At 42.9% G+C, this 21,147-nt stretch overlaps 4 protein-coding genes across 4 annotated transcripts in view; 2 read left to right on the top strand and 2 right to left on the bottom strand.

The window, feature by feature from the left end:
• The window catches only part of nid2a (nidogen 2a (osteonidogen)), a 44,386-nt gene extending 38,952 nt beyond the window's left edge, over nucleotides 1–5,434 (top strand). The window contains exon 46 of the mRNA XM_086147963.1: nucleotides 4,627–5,434. Within this exon, the coding sequence (XP_086004089.1) occupies nucleotides 4,627–4,637 (11 nt within the window). The 3' untranslated portion in view covers nucleotides 4,638–5,434. The remainder of the gene's footprint in view (nucleotides 1–4,626) is intronic.
• Nucleotides 5,209–9,003, bottom strand: rtraf (RNA transcription, translation and transport factor). Its single transcript, XM_086147964.1, has 8 exons — nucleotides 8,858–9,003; nucleotides 7,239–7,363; nucleotides 6,999–7,098; nucleotides 6,665–6,745; nucleotides 6,488–6,576; nucleotides 6,328–6,396; nucleotides 6,195–6,243; nucleotides 5,209–6,085 (listed from the first exon to the last, which is right to left on the bottom strand). The coding sequence occupies exons 1-8, from the start codon at nucleotides 8,997–8,999 to the stop codon at nucleotides 5,931–5,933; spliced, it is 810 nt and encodes a 269-aa protein (XP_086004090.1). The 5' UTR covers nucleotides 9,000–9,003; the 3' UTR covers nucleotides 5,209–5,930.
• Nucleotides 9,004–10,102: 1,099 nt separating this feature from the next.
• On the bottom strand, nucleotides 10,103–12,451 carry sap18 (Sin3A associated protein 18). Its single transcript, XM_086147962.1, has 4 exons — nucleotides 12,275–12,451; nucleotides 11,433–11,542; nucleotides 10,481–10,603; nucleotides 10,103–10,396 (listed from the first exon to the last, which is right to left on the bottom strand). Exons 1-4 carry the CDS (start codon nucleotides 12,344–12,346, stop codon nucleotides 10,240–10,242), a joined length of 462 nt encoding a protein of 153 aa, XP_086004088.1. The 5' UTR covers nucleotides 12,347–12,451; the 3' UTR covers nucleotides 10,103–10,239.
• Nucleotides 12,452–16,788: 4,337 nt separating this feature from the next.
• LOC147233303 (gap junction beta-6 protein-like) lies at nucleotides 16,789–20,347 on the top strand. The gene is made up of 5 exons (XM_086147960.1): nucleotides 16,789–17,016; nucleotides 17,423–17,627; nucleotides 18,953–19,105; nucleotides 19,349–19,497; nucleotides 19,576–20,347. The coding sequence occupies exons 2-5, from the start codon at nucleotides 17,457–17,459 to the stop codon at nucleotides 19,784–19,786; spliced, it is 684 nt and encodes a 227-aa protein (XP_086004086.1). The 5' UTR covers nucleotides 16,789–17,016; nucleotides 17,423–17,456; the 3' UTR covers nucleotides 19,787–20,347.
• The last annotated feature ends 800 nt before the right edge of the window (nucleotides 20,348–21,147 follow it).

Here is a 21,147-nt window from a genome sequence, read left to right as displayed (position 1 = left end):
ATAATGTATTTGCAAATTAAAGAAAAATACTTTGGAAATAACAGATAAAGTATAAAAAATAACACATACTAGAAGAAAACATAAAGACCGCACTTCATGCCAATCACTTATTGCTACAATTATTGCTTAATGTCATTTGCACACTTTGGTAAAGATGGCCAAACTTCATTTAGTCACAGAGTTAATGCCGGTTGAAAATGATCAAACTGTCCACGACCGACTTTGACTCTTTTTCTATTACATCTTCTGTCGACGTGATGGGAATATCTCCTGCCTTCTAAAAGGTGATGCTCTCCGTCACGGTATCTCACCGACCACAACTTCTCCATCTCCTCATGGACAAGTCCAAAACACACATACCTCGCTCGTGTTTTTCCACGATTTTCTCTCGGCTATCGGGCGGTGGGCTGTTTTGAAACACCGAGGACGGCTACAGCTACGTCGGTGTCAAATGTTCATCCCGCTCACTCCTAACTCAGATCTCGGCTCGGATCACAAAGCAAAAAAAATTCACTGAGCGGCAGCTCGTATCTTGGGAAAACCCATAAGTTTGAGCACTCGTGAGTCAAGGTGCTTCTGATACCAGCATCATGCTATCTGGTAAGCATTGCGACTTCAAAGAAAGCGGTTACCTTCCTGAGCATACATCGATAAACATCCTTTTGGGTTGAATGGACACACCGCGTCCAAGGTGTTACGAGCAGCAAGCTTGGCGTTTCGCATACGGTGACGTCACCGCAACCGTCAACCCCAGCCAGATGTCACCTCAACCCCCGGAGGCGGAACACGCGGTCGACCTGACACCCGGCTGACAATGGGTGCGAGTGTTTATAGAAATTACAGGAAACCTCAGGGTCCTTGCAGACCGTCAGGTCAGACCGTCGCCTCCTCGACATCCTGGATTCCCCATCTGCGGTCCATTAATGTGAGCAGATACAGAATGTGACCCTCTCCCGCCCTCTGAAGGCACTCGCTGTTGTTGTTCTCGTTGGCGATGTTTCCGCACCGCACCTTGATGCCGCAGTCTACGACGGGTTACTTCGATGTTCCTGAGAAATATCGGTCGCCCCACCGGGACGATGTGATCAATTCACCGAATTCTTGTCTCCCTTTGCAAGATCTTGGATCGTGTCTGATGAGGACACGTCTCCGATGTCCTGCGAGTGATCATTGTTTTCTCGATCGTGTCATGACTTCATGATGGCCACCTTCTGGCAGAAAAGTTCTGGGAACTTAGTTCTTTGAAGTGTTAGCGTCAAATTTGGTTCCAGGAGGTTGCTTCCTCCAGAGGAAGCCTTTAGTTTTGCATTTCCACAGGTTCTAAGGGACCACGGTAGGGATCGGAATGACACCAGCATCTGCAATTTGCACTTTAAGCCGCAGACTCAAAAACAAAACACCAAAGACGACATGGGCAACATGGAGGTGGAAGCTGCCGCAGAGTTCATGGGCTAATAACCACGGGCTATAGGATGGGTTGAAGTGTTTTTATCTTCTCTACGCTGCTTTGCCATGTGAAGAACCCCGTTAGCAAACTACAGACTTGTTTTGACCAAAATATTGATGTTCCGCTGCAAGCCCCAACCATAGAAGGCTTGAAGAGCTTGGACCTTTTCATCGCTCAATTTTTCACTGGTTCTGTCCATCTTATAAGAAAGCAACTGACCAATGACCTCGATGGTTTTTGAATATGGTTCTCCGCAGTCTGTAAGAGGTATCTGGTACTGGACGTGGCTTATTAGTTCCACCAATCACCAAGTACCGACGTCACATGAGTGATCCTGCCTAGGAGTAGGAACTAAGATGGTCCTAGGAGCTGAGGTTCCCAGACCCTGGTCCCTCTGCTGTCTGGATGTACCAAGAAACGACCTGGTTCTTTCAAAGATTCTAGAAACTGCAAAAAACTAATGCGCCAAAGGGGTTTTGGATAATAAAACATTTTAGATAATGTCTGCACCGGCCAAACGCGGCCTTAAATGCTTCAAGCATCTAAAGATTATTTGAGGTCATGGTAACGCAAAGTGTAAGCTTCATTGGGAGTAGCTGGATGGGCTGGAACTAATCTTCTGAATTAAAAGGCTGAGTTTGTGGAAGGCGAGCCAATGGCATTTTAAGACCGAAAGAAGTTATTCGCAATCAGCTCCAAAAGAGCCAGTGCAAAGATCTAACATCTGCGCCGATGGGATTTCTCCCTTAAAGGTATGAGATCATCTTGAAAAATGTCCAAAACAATTTCCCAGCTTACCAGCTGACGCGCTGGAAACTCTTCGCCCTGTCCAAGTGTCAGTCCCAAACTCCCAGACATGAGAAAAGATCACATCCTCCTTGACCTTCCTTAAAACGGTTTTAGACAAATGCTTACAGGGACCTGGATCCCCCTCTGAGATACACTTCAAGAATCTTTACTGAGACATGTTAAAGAAGATCCAAATCTTGATTCATCCCAAAATCAAGTGAGTGCTTGTTCAGCCTGACCCAGAGGGTCTTCATCTCCTTCAGCTTTGCCTCCTATTTTCGGCTCAGTGTCTCCAAACTTGACGCCATGGATGCTCTCACAACTGTCTTCTTCGCCTTTCTGCTCATTCTGGCTGATGCTGAGTCTGAATTTCCAGTCATACCACCATCTCTCTAGATCAGGGATGTCAAACACATTTTGGTCTGGGGGCTGAACCAGTAAAGTCATTACCTAGAAGTAACACTAAGTCCACATTTTTCCTTCGTTTTGGTGTAAAGGAGGTAAAAAGGTAAATTATAAAAATCTTCATATGTAATGAACTGTTCCTCTAAAAAATACATGACAAATTAATATTAAAAATGAATAATTAAAAAATAATTGATGAAATTACACCCTACAAATATTGTGTTAAAAGAGCAAATTTGCCACTAGAATTTTCAGAAAATTGATTGTCATGTGTAAGAGGAGGTATAATGTTTACAAGGCTAATGGTGGCTATTCTGGTTATTAAATCAATCTTTTGATTTTGTCCGTTGTTTTTTTGCTATCATTTTTGTGGTGTTTTTTTTTTTTTTGGAAATAAGAAAAGATCGCTTTAACAATGTCACTAGATGTTCTTTCATCAAAAAATGATTTTGTTTTCAAATTTTGAAGCAAAAAAAAAAATTGCAAAGTTACTTTTTCATTTTTTCCTTGCCCGTCTGTTTTGTGAAACCCACTTTATAAGACACCAGGAGGAAAAGTGAGGAAAAAACATGTGGGCCGCACTAACACAAAGATTTGATTTTTGGCAAAAATAAAAAAAATATCCCAAAATAAAACAAAATATCGTCCCGAGAGCCGCAAGTCTGAGACCCCTGCTCTAGATTCTCCTTCACCCGTTTGCTGCTCTCCTTACTATCCATCACCACTGCAAACAAGAAGGGGCTCAGAGTTGATCCTTGTTGCACCTCCACTTCCATCCCACCTCACTACTGTCTTAACACACTCCTCTGCTGCTCCAGACTTCCTCAGCCACAGTTCTTTTCCGAGCACCCTGTTGTATGCTTTTTACAGATCTGCAAAGGCACCATGTAGCCTTCTCTGTCCTCTGTATTAGGCAAACACTGCATCTGCAGTCCTCTCTTGGCATGAAACCATTCTGCTGCTCAAAAACGCTCACTCGTCAACATTTACAGACAGTCTGGATTAAATCAACACGTTTCAAGGGCGTGTAAAAGGAGAGCATGACTGTAAACATGACCGGACTGTTTGTTTCTGGACGTCAGGACACCACCAACAAGTGTGATTCATGCACAAATAAGTCTTTGTTGCCTGCAGACATACAGTTTTATATTTCATCGCCCGGGAACAGCCATCACACAGCTGCCCTAGACCCCTGCCACACACCCATGTGTGTGTCTGTGTGCTGACTTCACACACACACACTCATCAAATAAACAAGGATGATTACATGGCTTTACGCGACCCTACATTTTTAACCCGCGTGTAGTTAAGACCAAAGAATAATGATTATCCAGCTGTGTGTGATCCCATACCTGTATTTGTGTGTGTGTGTGTGGGGGGGGGGGGGGGGGGGGGTTAGGCTTAACATGTTGAAGACAGCAGATGTCTCTCTACACCCGTGTATTTGACACCTTTTTAAGTACAAAGTGCGCCACTAAACACAGGATAATCCCTAAAGTGGCACCCAGGCAGATGTCACTGTCAAAAATCTTCCTTTCAGGCCAGGTTTAGTACACATGTAACACAATTCTGATTCCCCAAACGTGTCTGAAACTCCCGACCATCCTGTTTTTTGTGTTGCTGTAAAAATGTCACGTCTTGCACGTCTTCTGGCTCTCTAATGAAAGCTTCAAAGACCAGAACATCGTGTCATTCTGAGCCCTGATGACAAGCCTTAAGGTACCCCCCCCCCCCCCCCCCCCCCACACATGGGTTTGGGAGCTGCTAGCGAGCGGCTTCAAAAGCTGTTAGCGATGACGAAATAGGCTCTCCGTCACTGTAAGATGTTAAGTGCGGGTCTTTCTTTTTTTTTTTTTGTTCCCCAGGATGTACAACGTGTTTGTCCTTTCATTAGGCCGCTTTTCCACCGCGACACCTCTGATCCCATCGTATTTGGATTCAAGAAGGAAGCCAAACGCTGACCTTTTGACTCTTGTTTCCACCAGGGAGCCACTAGCGACAGCAAGGCAGCCACAGGGTCCTTTTGGTGCTAAAGTTCTGCGGTGACTCCTGAACGGACGGCAGCGGGACAGGATGGGACCACCTGAACAAGAACCCCTGACTCCCCCCAGGATCCTTCCGCTAAAGGACACTCCTCAAGGTGGGGGGGGGGGCAAAATGGCTTCCTGCATTCAGATCACCTGTCAGAGCTAAATTACGACCCTAACCCCATCCCATTATTCCACCTTAAAAAAAAAAAAAAAGTATAATCCCCAAATAAATGTTTTGTAAATTTGTTTTATACCTCATTTAGTTTTTTTTTTTTCTACTGTATTTTGTTTTTATTTCTAAGTTTTTATTTTTCTAGCAATCAGAGCCAAAGAACAATGCAATGGCGTTGTGACACCTTGTCGGTGCCAGGGACGATAACAGGGAAAGCGTTAAACCAAACCCAAGATGTTTTGTGTTTTCAACCGCATACAGATCCTTCTTTTTCTACTACCACGTAATGAATTGGTGGTCAGTTCACTGAAATCCCAGAAACCACTGCAACGAGCAGGAGAAGAAACGTCACCGTGTTTCATGGACACTCGAAAATCTGTATTTTTATTTATGCAAGCGGCGTTACGGATAGCCAACAGGAGATCGCTGTCTGTTGCATAATGGTTATAATTAGATTACTGGAACTGTCTCTCCCACCCTGCAGCTACAGCCGGGCCCGTATTTCGTCTGCACTACTAATCTGTAACTCACACCTGACAAATGATATTACATTTGGTTTTTTGTTGTTTTCGTTTTTTTTTTTTTTTTTTACTACTACTACTTCCAAATCTTTTTATAAGATGTGATATTTATAACAATAAAATGTGATTTTAGTACTTGTGATTTAGGACATTCTTTTCAATGTCCCTCGCAGTTTTTTTTTTTTTTTCCCCCTGTACAATTTTGTCTCAAGCTAAACAGGAAACACAAAAAAATGTGACTCTCAGCAGTTCCGGACAAGTTTCCTCTGAGAGACGCTTGCTTCGGCGGCCGAGAAAGAATCCACACCTGATGGTATTGAAGACATCATTTTCTAAACAATGAAACGCGGCCAACACCAATGTACAGAATTAAAAAAAAAAGAAAAAAAAAAAAATCAGCTGGAAACTTGGCCTCCGCTCCCTCTGAACACGGCCTGGTCTCACGCCTCCAACGAAAACAATACACACTTTTGTCCGACGCAGATGCAACAATCTTCCTCTCAGAAATCAACTTAAAACTCCTGCGGTTCAGACACTCCCTTCCTTCCTCCTCTTCTGATCTGCTCTCATCTGCCGACTTTGCCCAGCCTGTGGTCGGTCTTGGGGTCGGCGATGATGGCCTGCACAGCAACAATGGCCTCGTTGATCTTGGTCTGAAGCTCCCTCAGCTCCTCGATGTGTAACAGACGCAGGATCTGCGCCGCCTCGTTGAGGGTCGCATCTGAAGGGAGACAACGACTCGGCTTACCGGGCAAAGTTTTGGACTCGCGAAGGTCGCGCTTTCTTAATTTGGGGTTTTTGCGCTGCTTTTCAGAAGGAGCAGGACTCACCCCCCGTGTCGAAACCCAAGATGTGCTTGTCTAAAGTGACCGGGATGCCCTGGAAAGACGGAGAGAACGCAACTGAGGCCGCGGGGCTTTGAGAAAAGTTGCGTTATGGCAATTTGCAATTTCCTCAGTTTACCTCTGGACTCTTGCTGGCTTTGGCGATGGCTTCTGGAGAAAGCCTCTCCTGGATGAGGATCCGAATGGCCTGCAAAGTCCAGAAGTAACCGTCAGGCTGAGCGCCAACCAATCGCAACAGTCGCAACAAAATGAATTCCACTTGAAATATGTCACGAGACCTTCAGCATCACCAGGTAGTCGTCGTGCCGCTGGATCTTGAGGATGTTGGCCAGCGCCATCACTCCGGCTTTGAAATCCGGCGAGTTGCCTTTAAATAAGAACACACACATACACATGTCGGCATCTTCCACCTCTGACAGGACGTCGGCAGGGACGGTCGGATGCATGTCACTTACTGTCCAGGTTGACCAGGGGGTCCACTGCTTTGCCGCTGTTGCTGGAGGAGTCCAGCAGCTGGCAGTTCCGGTACTTCTCCACTGAACACAAAAACACGTTAATGACTTTTGTGTATCAATCTCCCAGCAGGTTATGCATCTGCTGAAGACTCCATATCCACATTGAGAGTTTATGGTAAGTGTAGCCTTGTTTCTTTGAGAGGTGACACATAGATTTGTTAAGCAGGAGAGGCCTGATGAGCTGCTTCGCCGGAAAAATGTTTTCCATTTATACTGTCTCCATCTACTGGCGAGCATCATTACTACACCACGGGCTGAGACGATCCCGTCGTACCGTTGTCGCCGTATTCATATCGCACAGCCAGGCCCAAGAGCCAGTCCATCGCCTCCTGCCGCTCCTCTGTCCCGAAGGGGCAGTTCAGGTCCTGCAGGTACTGCACACGGATGCACAAACATACCTTCAAAACACGTGTGACATTATCTCAGCACCGACATCGACTATACAATTGGACAGAAAATTCCACTATCTTCACAAACATTTTGGGAAAGATTAGCGGGGACAGAAGAATATGACCTTCTGGTAGGCTTTGGGCCAGTCCGAGCTGGGGATGTTTCTGAGGTTGCCTCTGTCTTCTATCTTGTAATGCCGAATCTTCTGATCCTCCAGCCAAACGATGCAGTTCCTGAACTGTGTCTCATCTGCACACACACACACACACACACACACACACACACACAGGATTATTAAAAGCATTTTAACCGTAGCCGAGCGTATACTGAAATTTCAGAGTTTGAAGCCATGCTAAAAAGTTTAAAAGTCTGATTTAATTTACATCTACTTATTTCTTGGTATACATAATTGGTAGCAGACTTGAAAAACAAATCCAATGACCGGCTAATTTTAACATCAGAAAGTCCTCGGACAGACTTTGAATTTGACTTAAAATAAATAAATTGAACCTAATATGAAATCTGATTAAAAGTCAACATAATGAGAAGTTAAAGTGCAACATTCCACAGATACATGAAATGGTTTGATTTGATCAAACTGACATGCCACGTGGAATAACATTACAAGACGAAATTAGACTGAAATATACTTTGCATGTGTGTGTTTGACCCCATGAAAGCAATACAATTGCTTTTTCAATTGCTTTGGATAACTTAGAAATAGTGCCATCACAACTGAATGTGCTTGAACCCACAGGGTATCGGACAGCTGCTGTGTGACCTGATGGAAGAAGCATCTCGTGTGTCTTCTGCTGAATATTGCCAACTTTCTTGAAATCGGAGAACGACTCCGTCTTTATTCCAGGATTATTTTTTTCACTGACAACTTAAACACATTTTACCCAGTAGAGTTTGTTCGTAGAGTCAACAAATGAAATAACAACAGACCATAATTCAGATGACAGCCTGGATGCTCGTGACTGTAGGAATTATACACCCAGAAGAGGCCAGAAAAGCTTTGAGGCATTCCTGGATGGCATGTTGGACATTAGTCATCCTCTTATTTCATCTATCTGACCTGACCAACTATTACCCACAATAAAAGGTTGATGTCCAGGTTCCTTGCCTGATAGAAATGTATAAATAATTAAACCGGTCACAGAAATTTCAGGGTAGAATAGCTAATTTTACATCAGATATGACAGTGAATGATCAGATCCTAAGGAAACAACCAAAACAACCAACTTTGACTTCTTTTGATGGGAATTTATAGGCTTCACGTAAAGCCAACGTCTGAATGAGTAACTCCAGATAAAATGGCAGACGGCACTGATATAACATTTGAATATTTTCTACAATATCGTTACAACCCCCATTTGCTCACTCACTGTATAACTGACTCTGATTGTTAAAACATAGCCTGAAATTAAATTATATGCAATGATCCCTAAATATAAATCACCATTATTTCTGTCTGGAACACACTGCTAGTCAAATTTGTCGATTACAAAGATCGAAAAAATGCAATTGAATTGCATGTAATAGATGCTAAGATGAGAATTATAGTGATGTTATGCAGTAGTATTTTTAACCGTATTCAAATAGCACGGTAGTCTACAAAGACAGCTAAAAACGGCTGTTTTCTCAATGGAGTTCGGCATTGCGTGGCAGCTCCAGTGACAGCGTGTATCCGGCGGCATTGCAATTTAACAATTTCCCTAAACGTGATTAATCTTTTCTTACCTTTACAGTCGAATCCGGTTGGGTTGTGATAATCTAGAGCGGTGAGTTTTCGCCGAAACATTGCAATGTGATTGAGAACAGCTTTCTTTCGGCTAGCAGTCGGCTGCTCTTTCAGCTGCACGCCAGTGTTGCCGCAGCGCATGCGCGGAAACACTACAACTTCCGGTTGTCAAAATAAAAGTTTGGAAGTGACGACTAACGGTATGTGTGTCGAAGGACTAAATACAAAATAGTAATATGGAGTACCACGACATAGTTTTCACAGCCTCCACCTGTCCAACTAACTACTAAAGCTGAATTTACTTTTAATTTGCCTTTACAACTATGTTGACACTGTTGAAGAGCAGTCAAACTGAGTAGTGTGCATCAAAAATTCCCTAATTCATTGCTTCTGAAATAGTGTGACCCCAGGGAACATGAGTATTTTTGCTATACTAGAAAAAAAAGTGTAATTGCACATCCACAGTAGTTGGCAGTGGTGCTCTAGCTGTCATTGTGTACAGACTGTTAGCTCTATGATGTAGGGTTTTTTATTTGGTTTTTTTTTGTTTTTTTTGCACAGAGCATGCGCACACAGCACAGGGCAGGAGATATGAAGTGCAATGAACAAACCTTCAAGAGACACCATGGGAAATATTTAACAGGGATGATAAGAAGTCAGCTGAAAGCAAGGACGAGGTAGAATGACGAAGCATATGGAGTGAGTGGCTTCACTGTGACCACGGTGGGAGAAAAATAATTCTGCACAAGTAGTTTATTTCATTTTTGTTTTGTAGGTTGAAGTGTTTTATATAGTTAAAGTTAAAAGGCGCTGATCAATTTGAATTTATTATTCATCGATTTTATTCTTCAGTATCAAATGGTTCAAGTCTATCAAAAACTGTTTATAGACAAAATAAGATTTGATTTTTTTTTTTTTTAATTTCAGGCACATTGATACACAAAGTGTTTTCTATTATAGACTAAAAAACTATGTTAAAGATATTCTTTGTTGCAAGTTGATCTATCGTTCATTCTTTTTTCTTTTACTTAATGTTAATAAGGATACAATGTTATGCAGAGGTGTACATATAACAATTTTATAGACAAAATGCTGCTCTCTAGGCAGTAGAGTGGGCGGAGGAGGGTGCAAAACTTTTTCTTCTTCCTAGGGACGCCATGTCAGAAAATGGAGAAGCACTGCCCCAATTCAAAATTCTCTCACAAAATTGAACACAAACTGCAGATACGACAGAGAGTGGATAATATTGTGAAAAGATGATAATTTTATTACATGTCACATTTTACAAAACCACTCCGACTGCAAGAGAAAAAAAAAATAAAAGGGGGGCTCACAATTGTAGGTTCATAGATACTGGTGTTTGAAAATGCGTGTTTCACGTTCAGAAAGGTCTCATGCGTGCGCTGAGGGGGGGAGCTCTGTTGGGTGGTGTAATAGCTATATCTAGATAGTCTCCAATCTGGAAGCGCTGCGACTGCAGCGTCATGGAGTCATCTGCCCCCTTCCTGCCGGACACAGTGCTGCCGATATCTTTCAACCTGTAGAAATTAAAAAAGGGGCAGGTTTTCAGTTTGCAAATTTTTTGAGGCAGTAGAAGCGAGAACTGTAGTTGTGATACCAACCGGTACACTTTCCCCCGGGGATCTGGGAAGACAATGGCAAAGCTGAAGTGAGTGCCCTTTTTTCTCGCCTCTGGATACACTTCCTTTACTAGGCTGGTTAGTTCCTTCAGAGTAGCATCCATCCTGAAACACATCAAGTGATGAGGATAAATACGGAGCCAATTCATGACACTCTTTCAGGAGAACTTGGGATCTTGCATTCGTTTCCCACATTTTTTGAACCATTCCTACACAGTGTTGTAGTTTTCACACAAAATATTTTTGCAACAGCTTCCAAATGTGTTACTTACTGGATACCTTAACATGGAATATACTGAAAGAATCAACTCCAACTCTGGCATAAGACAAACTATTGGTCTTTTTTTCTGTATACAAAAGGAATTGTCATACAAGCAGAGAGAAGAAAAGTGGGCCTTTAGATAAGAACAGCCATTGCCTTTCCTTAAAGACAAACACAACTACAAATGCTATAAGCTGTGTCTAATTTGTTGTCTTAAATAAACATTTAAATATTTTTCATAACAGCATTCTAGCAATCTAATATTGCGCTCATTAGTTCACCCTTTCAGTTCATATCAAACCTTAGGCTGCTCCTTAAACCCAAGGACAGGGTCATGACACTGTTGTAAGGCTCCTACATGCACCACAAAAAGAGAATTTTGTATGTGAAGCCCCCGTTTTAGAGCTATCACAGCTTGTTTTCACCACATCAGCTGGGCAGACCGTTTTGAGTGTTTAGAAACTATTTTGTGTGATTGGTCAAAAATCAGTGTGTAAGGCATAAGTGGTGTCACTCCCACTTTTCCACTAGCCTGAAAGTGTTGGGATATTTCTGAGGATGAAAGTATGAAAATTAAAGACATGCAAATGGACAGTAATTCTTGGGGAGAGATTACATTGAAATAAGTTTTTTTTTCCCTTCTTTAAAACATGTAACCATTTTCAATCTTACCATGTGTATATCTGCAGTTCACTGGAGGGAACATTGCCCCGGGCGAATTCATCGGCTCTGTGATGACGGCCATTGTTGGTGGTGAACACACGCAGAAGAAGGGGGCAGGTCTGTGGCAAAAATGAAACCCAAAGACAATCATATGAGATACTGGGATGAATTCGCACTGCAATGGGCAACTGAATTGGCTTTGCAATATTGTTCATAAGTACAGTATTACCTGTCCGGAATCTACTATAATACTGTAGCATTTAGGGTATGTGCATTATAGTTTGAGCGAATATTTTATTCGTAAACTTGCACGAGTATTTGTGAAAACCGGTGTAGTAATTTAGGTCCCTACATTTGGCTCACTCGAAGGCTGTTTGGTAAAGTGACTTCAGAACAGTCTGATTATCAAAATACGTCCAACAAGGTGTGTGCCAAAACATGGAAAAATTAAGTAATAAATGCACCGTTTTTTCCGTTGGTTTGTTCTGCACTTAACTGGACACTTGGATTAAGGAACTGGAAATATCATTCAATTCAAAAGCAATCGAGCACCTATGACTGACTAGCTACCTAGCTAGATAGCTAGCTAGCTCGCTCGCAGGACGCTTCACTTGCTACGTTCCAACCGGCGTATTTTTTGATGAAGTCCGCTCTTTACCCAGAGACGTATTTCTAAAGCGATAAACGGACAAAGGTGTCAACGAATATGTAAGAACAATGCCAAATGTCGATTCTTGTCTAAGGAATCGAAGCCGCTGTTCATCGTGCTCATTCAACGCCCCGGAGGATCGTGTTAGCTTTATGCTAGCAGGGAAAACAAAGTTCCCGCTGCTCGGGAGATAACGCTGCACCTTCTCACGGTCGATCGGCTTCTCTGGTTCCTTCTTTATTTCCTCCTGTGTGATTCGTGATTCGAGAGCCATCGTTGTTATCCCAATTTTATCAATGCAGTTCCACAGCAGCTCCTATCCACCACCTCGCTTGTGTATTTTGTCGTCGCTGCAACAACGAGACACACCGCATGCCGGGTTTCCGGTTTCTACCCGCCACTTTAGCGCCCCCTGTTGGCGCGGAGTGGTAAGTACGTGCAAGGTCCTCTCCTGCCATGTACTGTCTTTGCCATCTCCGCCATCTAACCCAGTGGCCCGCCACTTTTTTGTGGCTTTAAAACAAAAAAGTAAATAGATGTAACCTCTACACCTTAAATTATGCACTTTTAACAGCTATTAAACGATTATCCCACCAATGTCTAGTCACCGTAATACAGAATCAGTGGGAGCCCTGAGCTTGTTTCCCTGCAACATCATGCACCGATGGTTGACGGTGACACATGCAGTGTGCTCCTTATGTCCAGTCTACTTTGCAATCTTGTTTTGGTCCTCAATAAGTGCTTTTGTCCTTCATATTCATGTTTTTTTTTTGTTTTTTTTTAAAGGGCTTGTCTTTTAGCCCTAGAACACTAACGTTAAAATACTTAACTCCATCACTAATCACCATCACTGTATTTTACCCAATACAATATCCTGGATAAAATACAGTTTTCATCAATGTATAGATGATGGGAGGAGGGAAACAAACATACAATTAATAACATCAATGAGCTGCCTGAAGATACCCAAGAACCCATAAAACTCAGACAATGGCAACACAATGAAAATTGCATGACAAGAATTGTGTGGGTGAAAGTCACCCGACGTTAGTGTTCCACGGTTAATGAAGTGTGTGCTTGGTCTCTCTGTGGACAAAGTAGTTTTGAGAGTTTCACGGCTCCATTAGTTAGTGATTAGCCGGTAAAAGCATAATATGCAAAGCAAATGTGCAGCATGTGGATCACCTGTTGCAATGAGCCTGCAATTTAAGTAGGACTCGTGATTTTATCTTTTAAATGCGGTATTCTTATTACTGACACTCATTCTTCCCCTTGCACATGTAAAGTCTACTGCCACTTGAATTGAAATCAAATTGCGCTCATCCTTGCACCTACACTTTATGAGTTGCTCACCAAGCTGCACTCAAATGTCTTATTGCGCTGTAACTGTTAATTACAATGTTTAGATTCATATCAATAATCATATTTCTAATGACACATATCCCAATACACTGCAGACAGCAAAGTAGGAATTTCACTGTACAAGGAAACATGTTTCTACACTGTACATGTGACAATAAACACTTTGAGTCTCATTACCCTGAGACTCTCCTGATGTCTCATCATTGGCTCATTTCTACAACTGAGTTGACAAGTACAGGAGTGAGGCACAGGGACAAGTGGCAATTTTTCAAAATGAAACACCCGGAAGATTACTTTTAATTCCTTGTGGCCTATACCACCAAGCTCCTCTGCCCATGTCCAAACCATCTTACTCTGACTATGTTCCCCAGAACATCTAACATGCACTGTCCCTCTGATGAACTCATCCCTGATCCTGTCCATCCTCCTCGCTTCCAAACAGAACCTTATTATCCAAATGTAATTAAATGTGGTCTACATCCAAGGAAAAAAAAATCTGCATTTTAAAAGATACATTGTTATTTGGCCTATCATTGCATTTCTTGGAGTGGAGGTACAAAAACCACTGAAAGACCCAGATGACATTCCAGATCTGATGATCAGATCTGGAATGATCTGATATTCTGATCTGATCTGATATTCTGATTATCAAATTAGGTTCATTAGAAAAGTCAGGTCTCACTGATATGGAGTAAACTATGTGTTCAAGCTGTCACAGAGCAGCTGATCCAGGGTCAGTGTCAAGTCCACCTACGGACCTGCCATTCAGTCACATGTCGCCCTTCCCTCACTCACTACGGCTTGTGTGTGTGTGTGTGTGTGTGTGTGTGTGTGTGCTCCCTGACAGTAGCTCCCTCTGTTCTCCTGCTGGCAGCCTGACCAGGAGTGACTCTGAGGATCCACTCTATCTGAACCAGTTTGTGAAATACCACCATCGCCACCTCTCACCAAAATGGGCGGCTGGCAAACAATCTCACAGCCTTCCACTGTTGTGCTTCGGGGTGGTTTCAGCTTTGTTCCAACTGAGATCAAGCTGCTTCTTTCAGCACAGCAGTGACACTGACATCCATTCACTGATATAAAACCGGAAGCAGAGTCCTTCGTATTCCCATAATGACTGTAGTAGAGTTACTGACGGACCCTTCAGTCTCAACCCTGGATGTTTCCTTGTCTTTCCAGACTGTTCCTTCCAGCAGACACAACTGAGTGCAATGCACATTTGGGGAGTTGATCTAAATTTGCAATCAATTATCAACCCTTTAATACATCAATAATGAATATTCATTCATTCATTCATTCATTCATTCACTTGGGGTCGCTGAGTTACTGGAGCTGGTCCCAGCTGTCATTGGTCGACGGGCAGGTTTCACCCTGGACCGGTCGCCTGAGACATACTACCATTCAATCACTCACTCATTCATGCATCATACAGTGACATGCAACCATTTACTATTATTTACACGTATAGAGACACAATCACTCGGAATCAAACCAAATATCTTCTTGTTGTGAGGTAAGGCAGAATCGCCAATAAGCATGTGTAATGACATGACAAATCTAGCACCATTTTCTGCGAAAATCTTATATACATATGCAATATGTAAACATCATTGGAGCTCAATATTAACAACAAGTTGCTTTCTCATGTGGTTTACCGTTAGTTTTGAGAGAATGCGTTTTTATTTTTATTTTTGCTCCAAACAACCAGACAGACATTAGCAGGACACAGAGCTGCCGCTGAGTGTTTTTTTTTTTTTTTTTTGCCCCAAAAAAAAGGCACACTGACTCTCTCCTCATTTCCTGTTATAGTCCGGGACCTCACACACGTTCACATTTTTATAGTACGACACCGATATGTAATCAATACGCTAGATCCGTTCCTCTGACAGCCTCCATATAGGTTTAATTCTCCCAAAAGTGGGATAAAGATTGATGAAAACAGTCAAAATAAAACCTCTTTAACAGGAAAATATGTATATTCTAAACATTAGCATGGAGATGCACATTTGCAAGGCTTGTTAGAAGTCAAAAGGTCTTCTGGACCACTTCCTGGAGGAGGCCCACAACACGCTGGAGGGACTAAGTCCGAGTCACAAGAGGGAGATAAAGTACAAGGTTGTTTTTTTTTTTGGAAGATCTAATGTGAATTATTGAAGCACAGCATGATTGAAGTGCAACACATGCTGATGTTATTCCATGCACTGGAGTATAAAAGTCACCATCTGAGAATCCGCCTTTCGCGTTTACTCTAAACTTTACTTTAATTCATTAGCCACTGAACAACTACCTGTGGGAGGTCTTGTCCTTTGCTTTCCACAGGTCATGGGAGAGCTGCAGAAAGCAAAAGCTTCGGAGAGCACTGGAGAATCCACCTCTGAATAGACCATCCCACCTCGGAAGAAGGTGCCGGGCTTGGGCCTAGTGGCACGTTGAGCACACGCTTGACCCCCAGCTGATGTAGCCAGAAATCCCTGCCCCCAAATAATCTGGTGTCCACCGGGGATATGAAGCAGTTGTCAGAGCTTCGCTAAGATTTCCTGCGGTACAACGCAGAAACAAGACCTTGATGCCGTGGTCCTGTTTCCTATTCAACGAGGCCCAGGTGGGTGGGAATGTGATTAGACACCTGCTTATTTGACAGTGTTACATTTACCGGTGAGAGGTGTAACGTAGAAAACTGCACCGCAGCTCACTGCTGCTGCTGCTACATGATGAGAGTAATTTCCACCCTCTTGTGAATCCTCACATTTTAGAAGGTCAAGAATGAATATCTCATGTCACACTGACAGTCATCAAATTATTTTTTTCAGGAGCATTTTGCTCATGGCTCGTCCTGCTCATAAATTCTGTTTTCGTGCAGCTGCCGCTTTGTGCATCGCACAAATTTACAATTTTCTTCTGCCCTTTTCACAGATATACAGATATTTATAAATGTGTAGCCACTTGTACAGGTGAACCATTTATTTACAGACATTGGAGGCACTTCACCTTATTTTTCACTTTATTTTCACTTCTTATTTTAATTTCATATGTACATTTTATTTCATATATGTATAGATGTTGGTAATCTGCTCTAGTTTGCTATTCTACCCCTTGTGCTCTCCAATAATCCCTTTGGGATTGGGAAATAAAGTTTCACTGATTCTGAATCTTTTCCACTAAATTATATTGCCTCTTTAACATACCGCTGTACTAAGAGTCATGTAAAGTTCAAAAGATTTTAAAACACCCGAATTTCTTTCATATTTTTATACTGCTGATTGAAAAGTTTGGTCTTATTTTGAAAGTCCTTCCAGGAAAACATCCTGTTATCCTGACTGTTTTGACAATAGAGGCACTTCTCTTTCATGCAAAGGAAGGGAGCTGCAAGTGTGTGTGTGTGTTTGTGTGTGTGATGTGTGTGTATTACTGCTAGATTTGTCAATATTCTCTACAGAGGAGTTACGTTAGATCCAGATTCCATTTGAAACAAGAATCATTTCAGTTGTTCCAATGCCGAGGTGACGGAGGGGATTTGCTTTCAAGCTGCAAAAGACCATGTGGAATATTTTCTTGCAGGCAACCTGACTTTCCAAACTCAAGGTGAGAAAAGTACTTTGTGTTTTTAGCTCAGAAGGTTTATCCTCTTAAGCCTGATATGTATGCAAACTATGTATTATATGTATCATCTGGAGGACAGGAATAATTATCAGTGTGAAACATATCTTTCCAATAATCACTGATTCAATCAGTCAGTGGTTTGATCGGGGAACGTTGTGTGTGTGTGTGTGTGTGTGTGTGTGTGTGTGGTTCATCTATCACCTCCCCTTGTCCTTCTCACCTCCTTCCCTTACAACCATTTCCATCACCGTCCTCTTTTTGTTGCAACACTCTCCCCTCCTCCGTTGCTGCCAGATGTTTGCCTCAAAAGATTTAAACTTGCAACAACCGAATCCCTCTTTAGTTGCCTCCCTCAGTGGATTGTCTTCTCTTTCTCCTGTCATTCCAGCGTCCCTCCCCTCCCGTTCACACAAACCAGCAGGATGTCTTGGCCCGCTCTGTACACCCAGCTGGTCGGGGCCAATCGTCACTCAACCAGCCTGGGAAAGATCTGGCTCTCCGTGCTGTTTGTCTTCCGGGTGCTGGTGCTGGTCGTGGCCGCCGAGAGCGTCTGGGGCGACGAGCAGTCCGACTTCACCTGCAACACGCTGCAGGTAGAAGCGTGTGCTACCATGTTGTGATTCAAAACAGCACAGAGTGTGTGTCAGGCTCTATATGGAGTCGACACAGAAGTTCATTAAAACATACATAATTAAGCATCAAAATGCCATAATCGGCAAAAAACCTCGACGTAATCAAATTATACGAATGGGAAGTCGTATATGATCATTATCACCCAATATAATTAATTTAATAGCTATATATTGATCATTAGTTTTAAATGTAAACTTTTGTATGCCTTGCTTTTAGATGTGATATTTAAATTTATTGTAGCCGTTGTTGGCCATAGCCACTGTTCCCGCTCAATTCCAGGTAAAAAAAAAACAAAACAGAAATCATTGCACCCCAAACCACACCCGCATGAATTCCCAGCAACCCCAAAAATCACACAGAAAACAAGCATCAACATAAATCCCGACATTTGTGACTTCAAACATCATTAAGACATCAATTGATACCACCAAGGAGCTCCACTGAACGCCACAGGAGGTCTTTCCTACCTGAGGCTATCAGACTTTTTAATTCCTCTCCCTTCAGCCGCAGGGAATCTCAAAATCTTTGTACTTAAGACCTTCAAACACTTTATAGCCTTGACTTTGACACTTTATAGTTTTATTTGTATTTCTTATTCTCCCCCCCCCCCCCTTTTTTTTAACTGTTTTTAGAATTTCCTACTATTATTTATTATTATGTTTTACTTGAAACTCTGGCACTACAATTTCCTTCGGGATAAATAAAGTTATTCTAATTCTTATTATAACTTCTTTTTTTTTAATTTCTAACATGGTTAAGTAATAAATAATTCTTCTCCTATCGGCTTTTCCCTTCAGGGGTCGCCACAGTAAATCAACCTTCTCCATCTAACCCTCTTCTCTGTATCCTCCTCTCTCACATCAACTACCTTCATATCCTCTCTCACCACGTCCATAAATCTTCTCTTTAGTTGAATAATAAATAATTAATTATTTATATGATTTATATTAATTCATAATTAAAAATAAATTAACATATTGAATAGTATATATTTATATGTGTGTGGATATGTATGTATATATATATGAGAGAGAGAGAGAGAGAGAGAGAGAGAGGGAGTTTTATTTTACTTATAATTGACATTTTAATGTGTGGTAAAACACATTTAATACATTTTTGGAAAACGGGCTGAATGGTCACCTCGGCAACCGTAGCCAGTTGTTTTTAAAACAGCCATTCCACGGCATCATACGCTGCTGTGACAAAAGAATTTCTCCTATGGAGATCGATAAAGTATATCTTATTTTATTCGTCATCGCCCAACATCCAAATTTTTGCTTTTCAGCCCGGCTGTGAGAACGTCTGCTACGATCAGTTCTTCCCCGTCTCCCACATCCGTCTCTGGTGTCTCCAGCTGGTCTTTGTCTCCACCCCTACGCTCCTGGTGGCCGTGCATGTGGCCTATCGCAACCATGGCGACAAGAAGAAGCTCTTGCAGGTGTGTGTGTGTGTAGCGCAGCCACTTGTGGATGAGATGTAAGGTCATGGAATGGCTTCCTGGATGCTCTGCTGTGTCCTTTAAGCATCCAGAGAAGATGTTTGTTCAACATTTACCTGTTTATCTTGACTTTTTTGTGCGTCTACCCTTGTCATTTTATCTCATTCTGCATGTCGCGGACCTTTTCTGAGTGTGTGTGTGTGTCACTTCACCCGGCTTTGTCATGTGACTGCGTGCCACCAGGCTTCTAGCAAGGCCCTGTTCCTCAGCGCGAGAGGCCAAGAGGCCGAGCTGGAGACTCTGAAGAGACGGCGGCTCCCGATCGCCGGCGCCCTCTGGTGGACGTATGCGTGCAGCCTGGTGTTCAGGCTGCTCTTCGAAGGGGGCTTCATGTGAGACCGCCGTCTCCGACTCCTCGCCAGTCAGCCTCGAGGTTATCAAGTATGATAGTATGATTTCCGTCTCTCCAGGTATGCCCTGTACATGGTGTACGACGGCTTCCAAATGCCACGGCTGATTCAGTGCGACCAGTGGCCGTGTCCCAACCTGGTGGATTGTTTCATCTCACGCCCCACTGAGAAAACCATATTTACCGTTTTCATGGCCACTGCCTCCTCTATCTGCATGGTCCTTAACATAGCTGAGCTTTTCTATCTGGTTGTGAAGGCTGTCATGAGGTAGAAGCATGAATTGATCAGAAGAGTGCGGCAATTAATCCAATCACTTAAATGACTAGTTGCGCAGCTAAGATGATATTGAACGGCTCGTCGGTTTCAAAGTCTGTCAAAAGTGCGCTTCCTCTCCTTAGGGGTCTCTGCGGTCGGAAGAAGAGGAGCTCCAGACGGACAAAAGCTGCACAGTGAGATCGACCGTCTTGTCTCAACTTTGAGGAAGAAACGAGACGGAGGAAGGACATTTTTTTCAAGTGGACTTTTTCCATGATACCTGAATTTGCTGAATTCTAGGGTGGAGAGAGAGTCACCCTTTGGTAGCTTTGCTCTCCCGGGTCTAAAAAAGCTCTAAAAGTGTTTGCATTTGTATTTTAATGTAGTTGTTGTCCAATATCAAAAACCGTGACAGTTAAGCGACCCTTGCATTGTGGATGTCTGGAGCAAAGTCTCACTGATTATAAACGCTGTGTCAAGTACTCAAAGTCCTGTTGGTTTGGGTTCTTGATGTTTTTTCGCCTCCGTTCCATCTGTAATCTGCAATTCAATCTGCCTTACGTTGTCTCTGCGCGATGTTGACTAAAAAGCGCTTGTGTTCTCTAACAGGTCCTGTGTGTCCTTCTCGTTCGCCGCGATTTACGTGCTAAACAATCTCTTATTCAGCCACCGATTGGCAACGGGATGATGACATCACAACTGTCTGATGACGCTTTCCACACCGAGCAGGTCTGGACCGCACTCTTAAATGATTGACACCCCACTTCACCCATGAGCAAGTATTTGGAGAAAGCTCAATGTGGGCGGTCTTCTGCCTCGACTGGTCGCGCTGACAGATAATAATTATAATAATGTATCCTTTATTAATCCCCGTGGAGACATTTGATCTCTGCCATTGATCCATCGTGTATGAACCACGAGCAGTAGGCGTGCCGTCCACCAGCGCCAGGGGAGCAGTTAGGGGTTCGGTGTCTTGCTCAACAGCACGGCGACACGCGAGGAGGAATGTTCGTTTCCCAAGACGATTGCCGTACCTCCTGCAAACAGATCAATTCAACTGTAGCATCTGATGACCTGAAGAGAAGTTATACTGATTTTTTTTTTTTTTTTCTACAAATAGAGGATACAAAAGTACAGCTCAAGAAGGTACATTTTAGAGAAGAGCATCAATGGAGGTTCTAATCTCTGCCGGGTCCATCTGAGGAGGACCGAGGTTCTCAGTACTTCAAGGTCTGAGCTTCTTTCCTGGACCACAGCTACTGCTGGTTACAATCGACTGCTCGGATTTCAATCAAGTCGGCCTTGCTTGTTCACCCACCTCCAAGTTTCCGCAGGACCCCGTTGAGTCTCCAGCCGAGTCTGCAACACCGAGCCGGG

Source organism: Fistularia commersonii, chromosome 6, assembly GCF_037954325.1.
Source record: "Fistularia commersonii isolate RoL2024-O1a breed Wild chromosome 6, RoL_Fcom_v1.0, whole genome shotgun sequence".
Lineage (NCBI taxonomy): Eukaryota > Metazoa > Chordata > Actinopteri > Syngnathiformes > Fistulariidae > Fistularia > Fistularia commersonii.
This window is presented reverse-complemented; position numbering and strand designations above follow the sequence as displayed.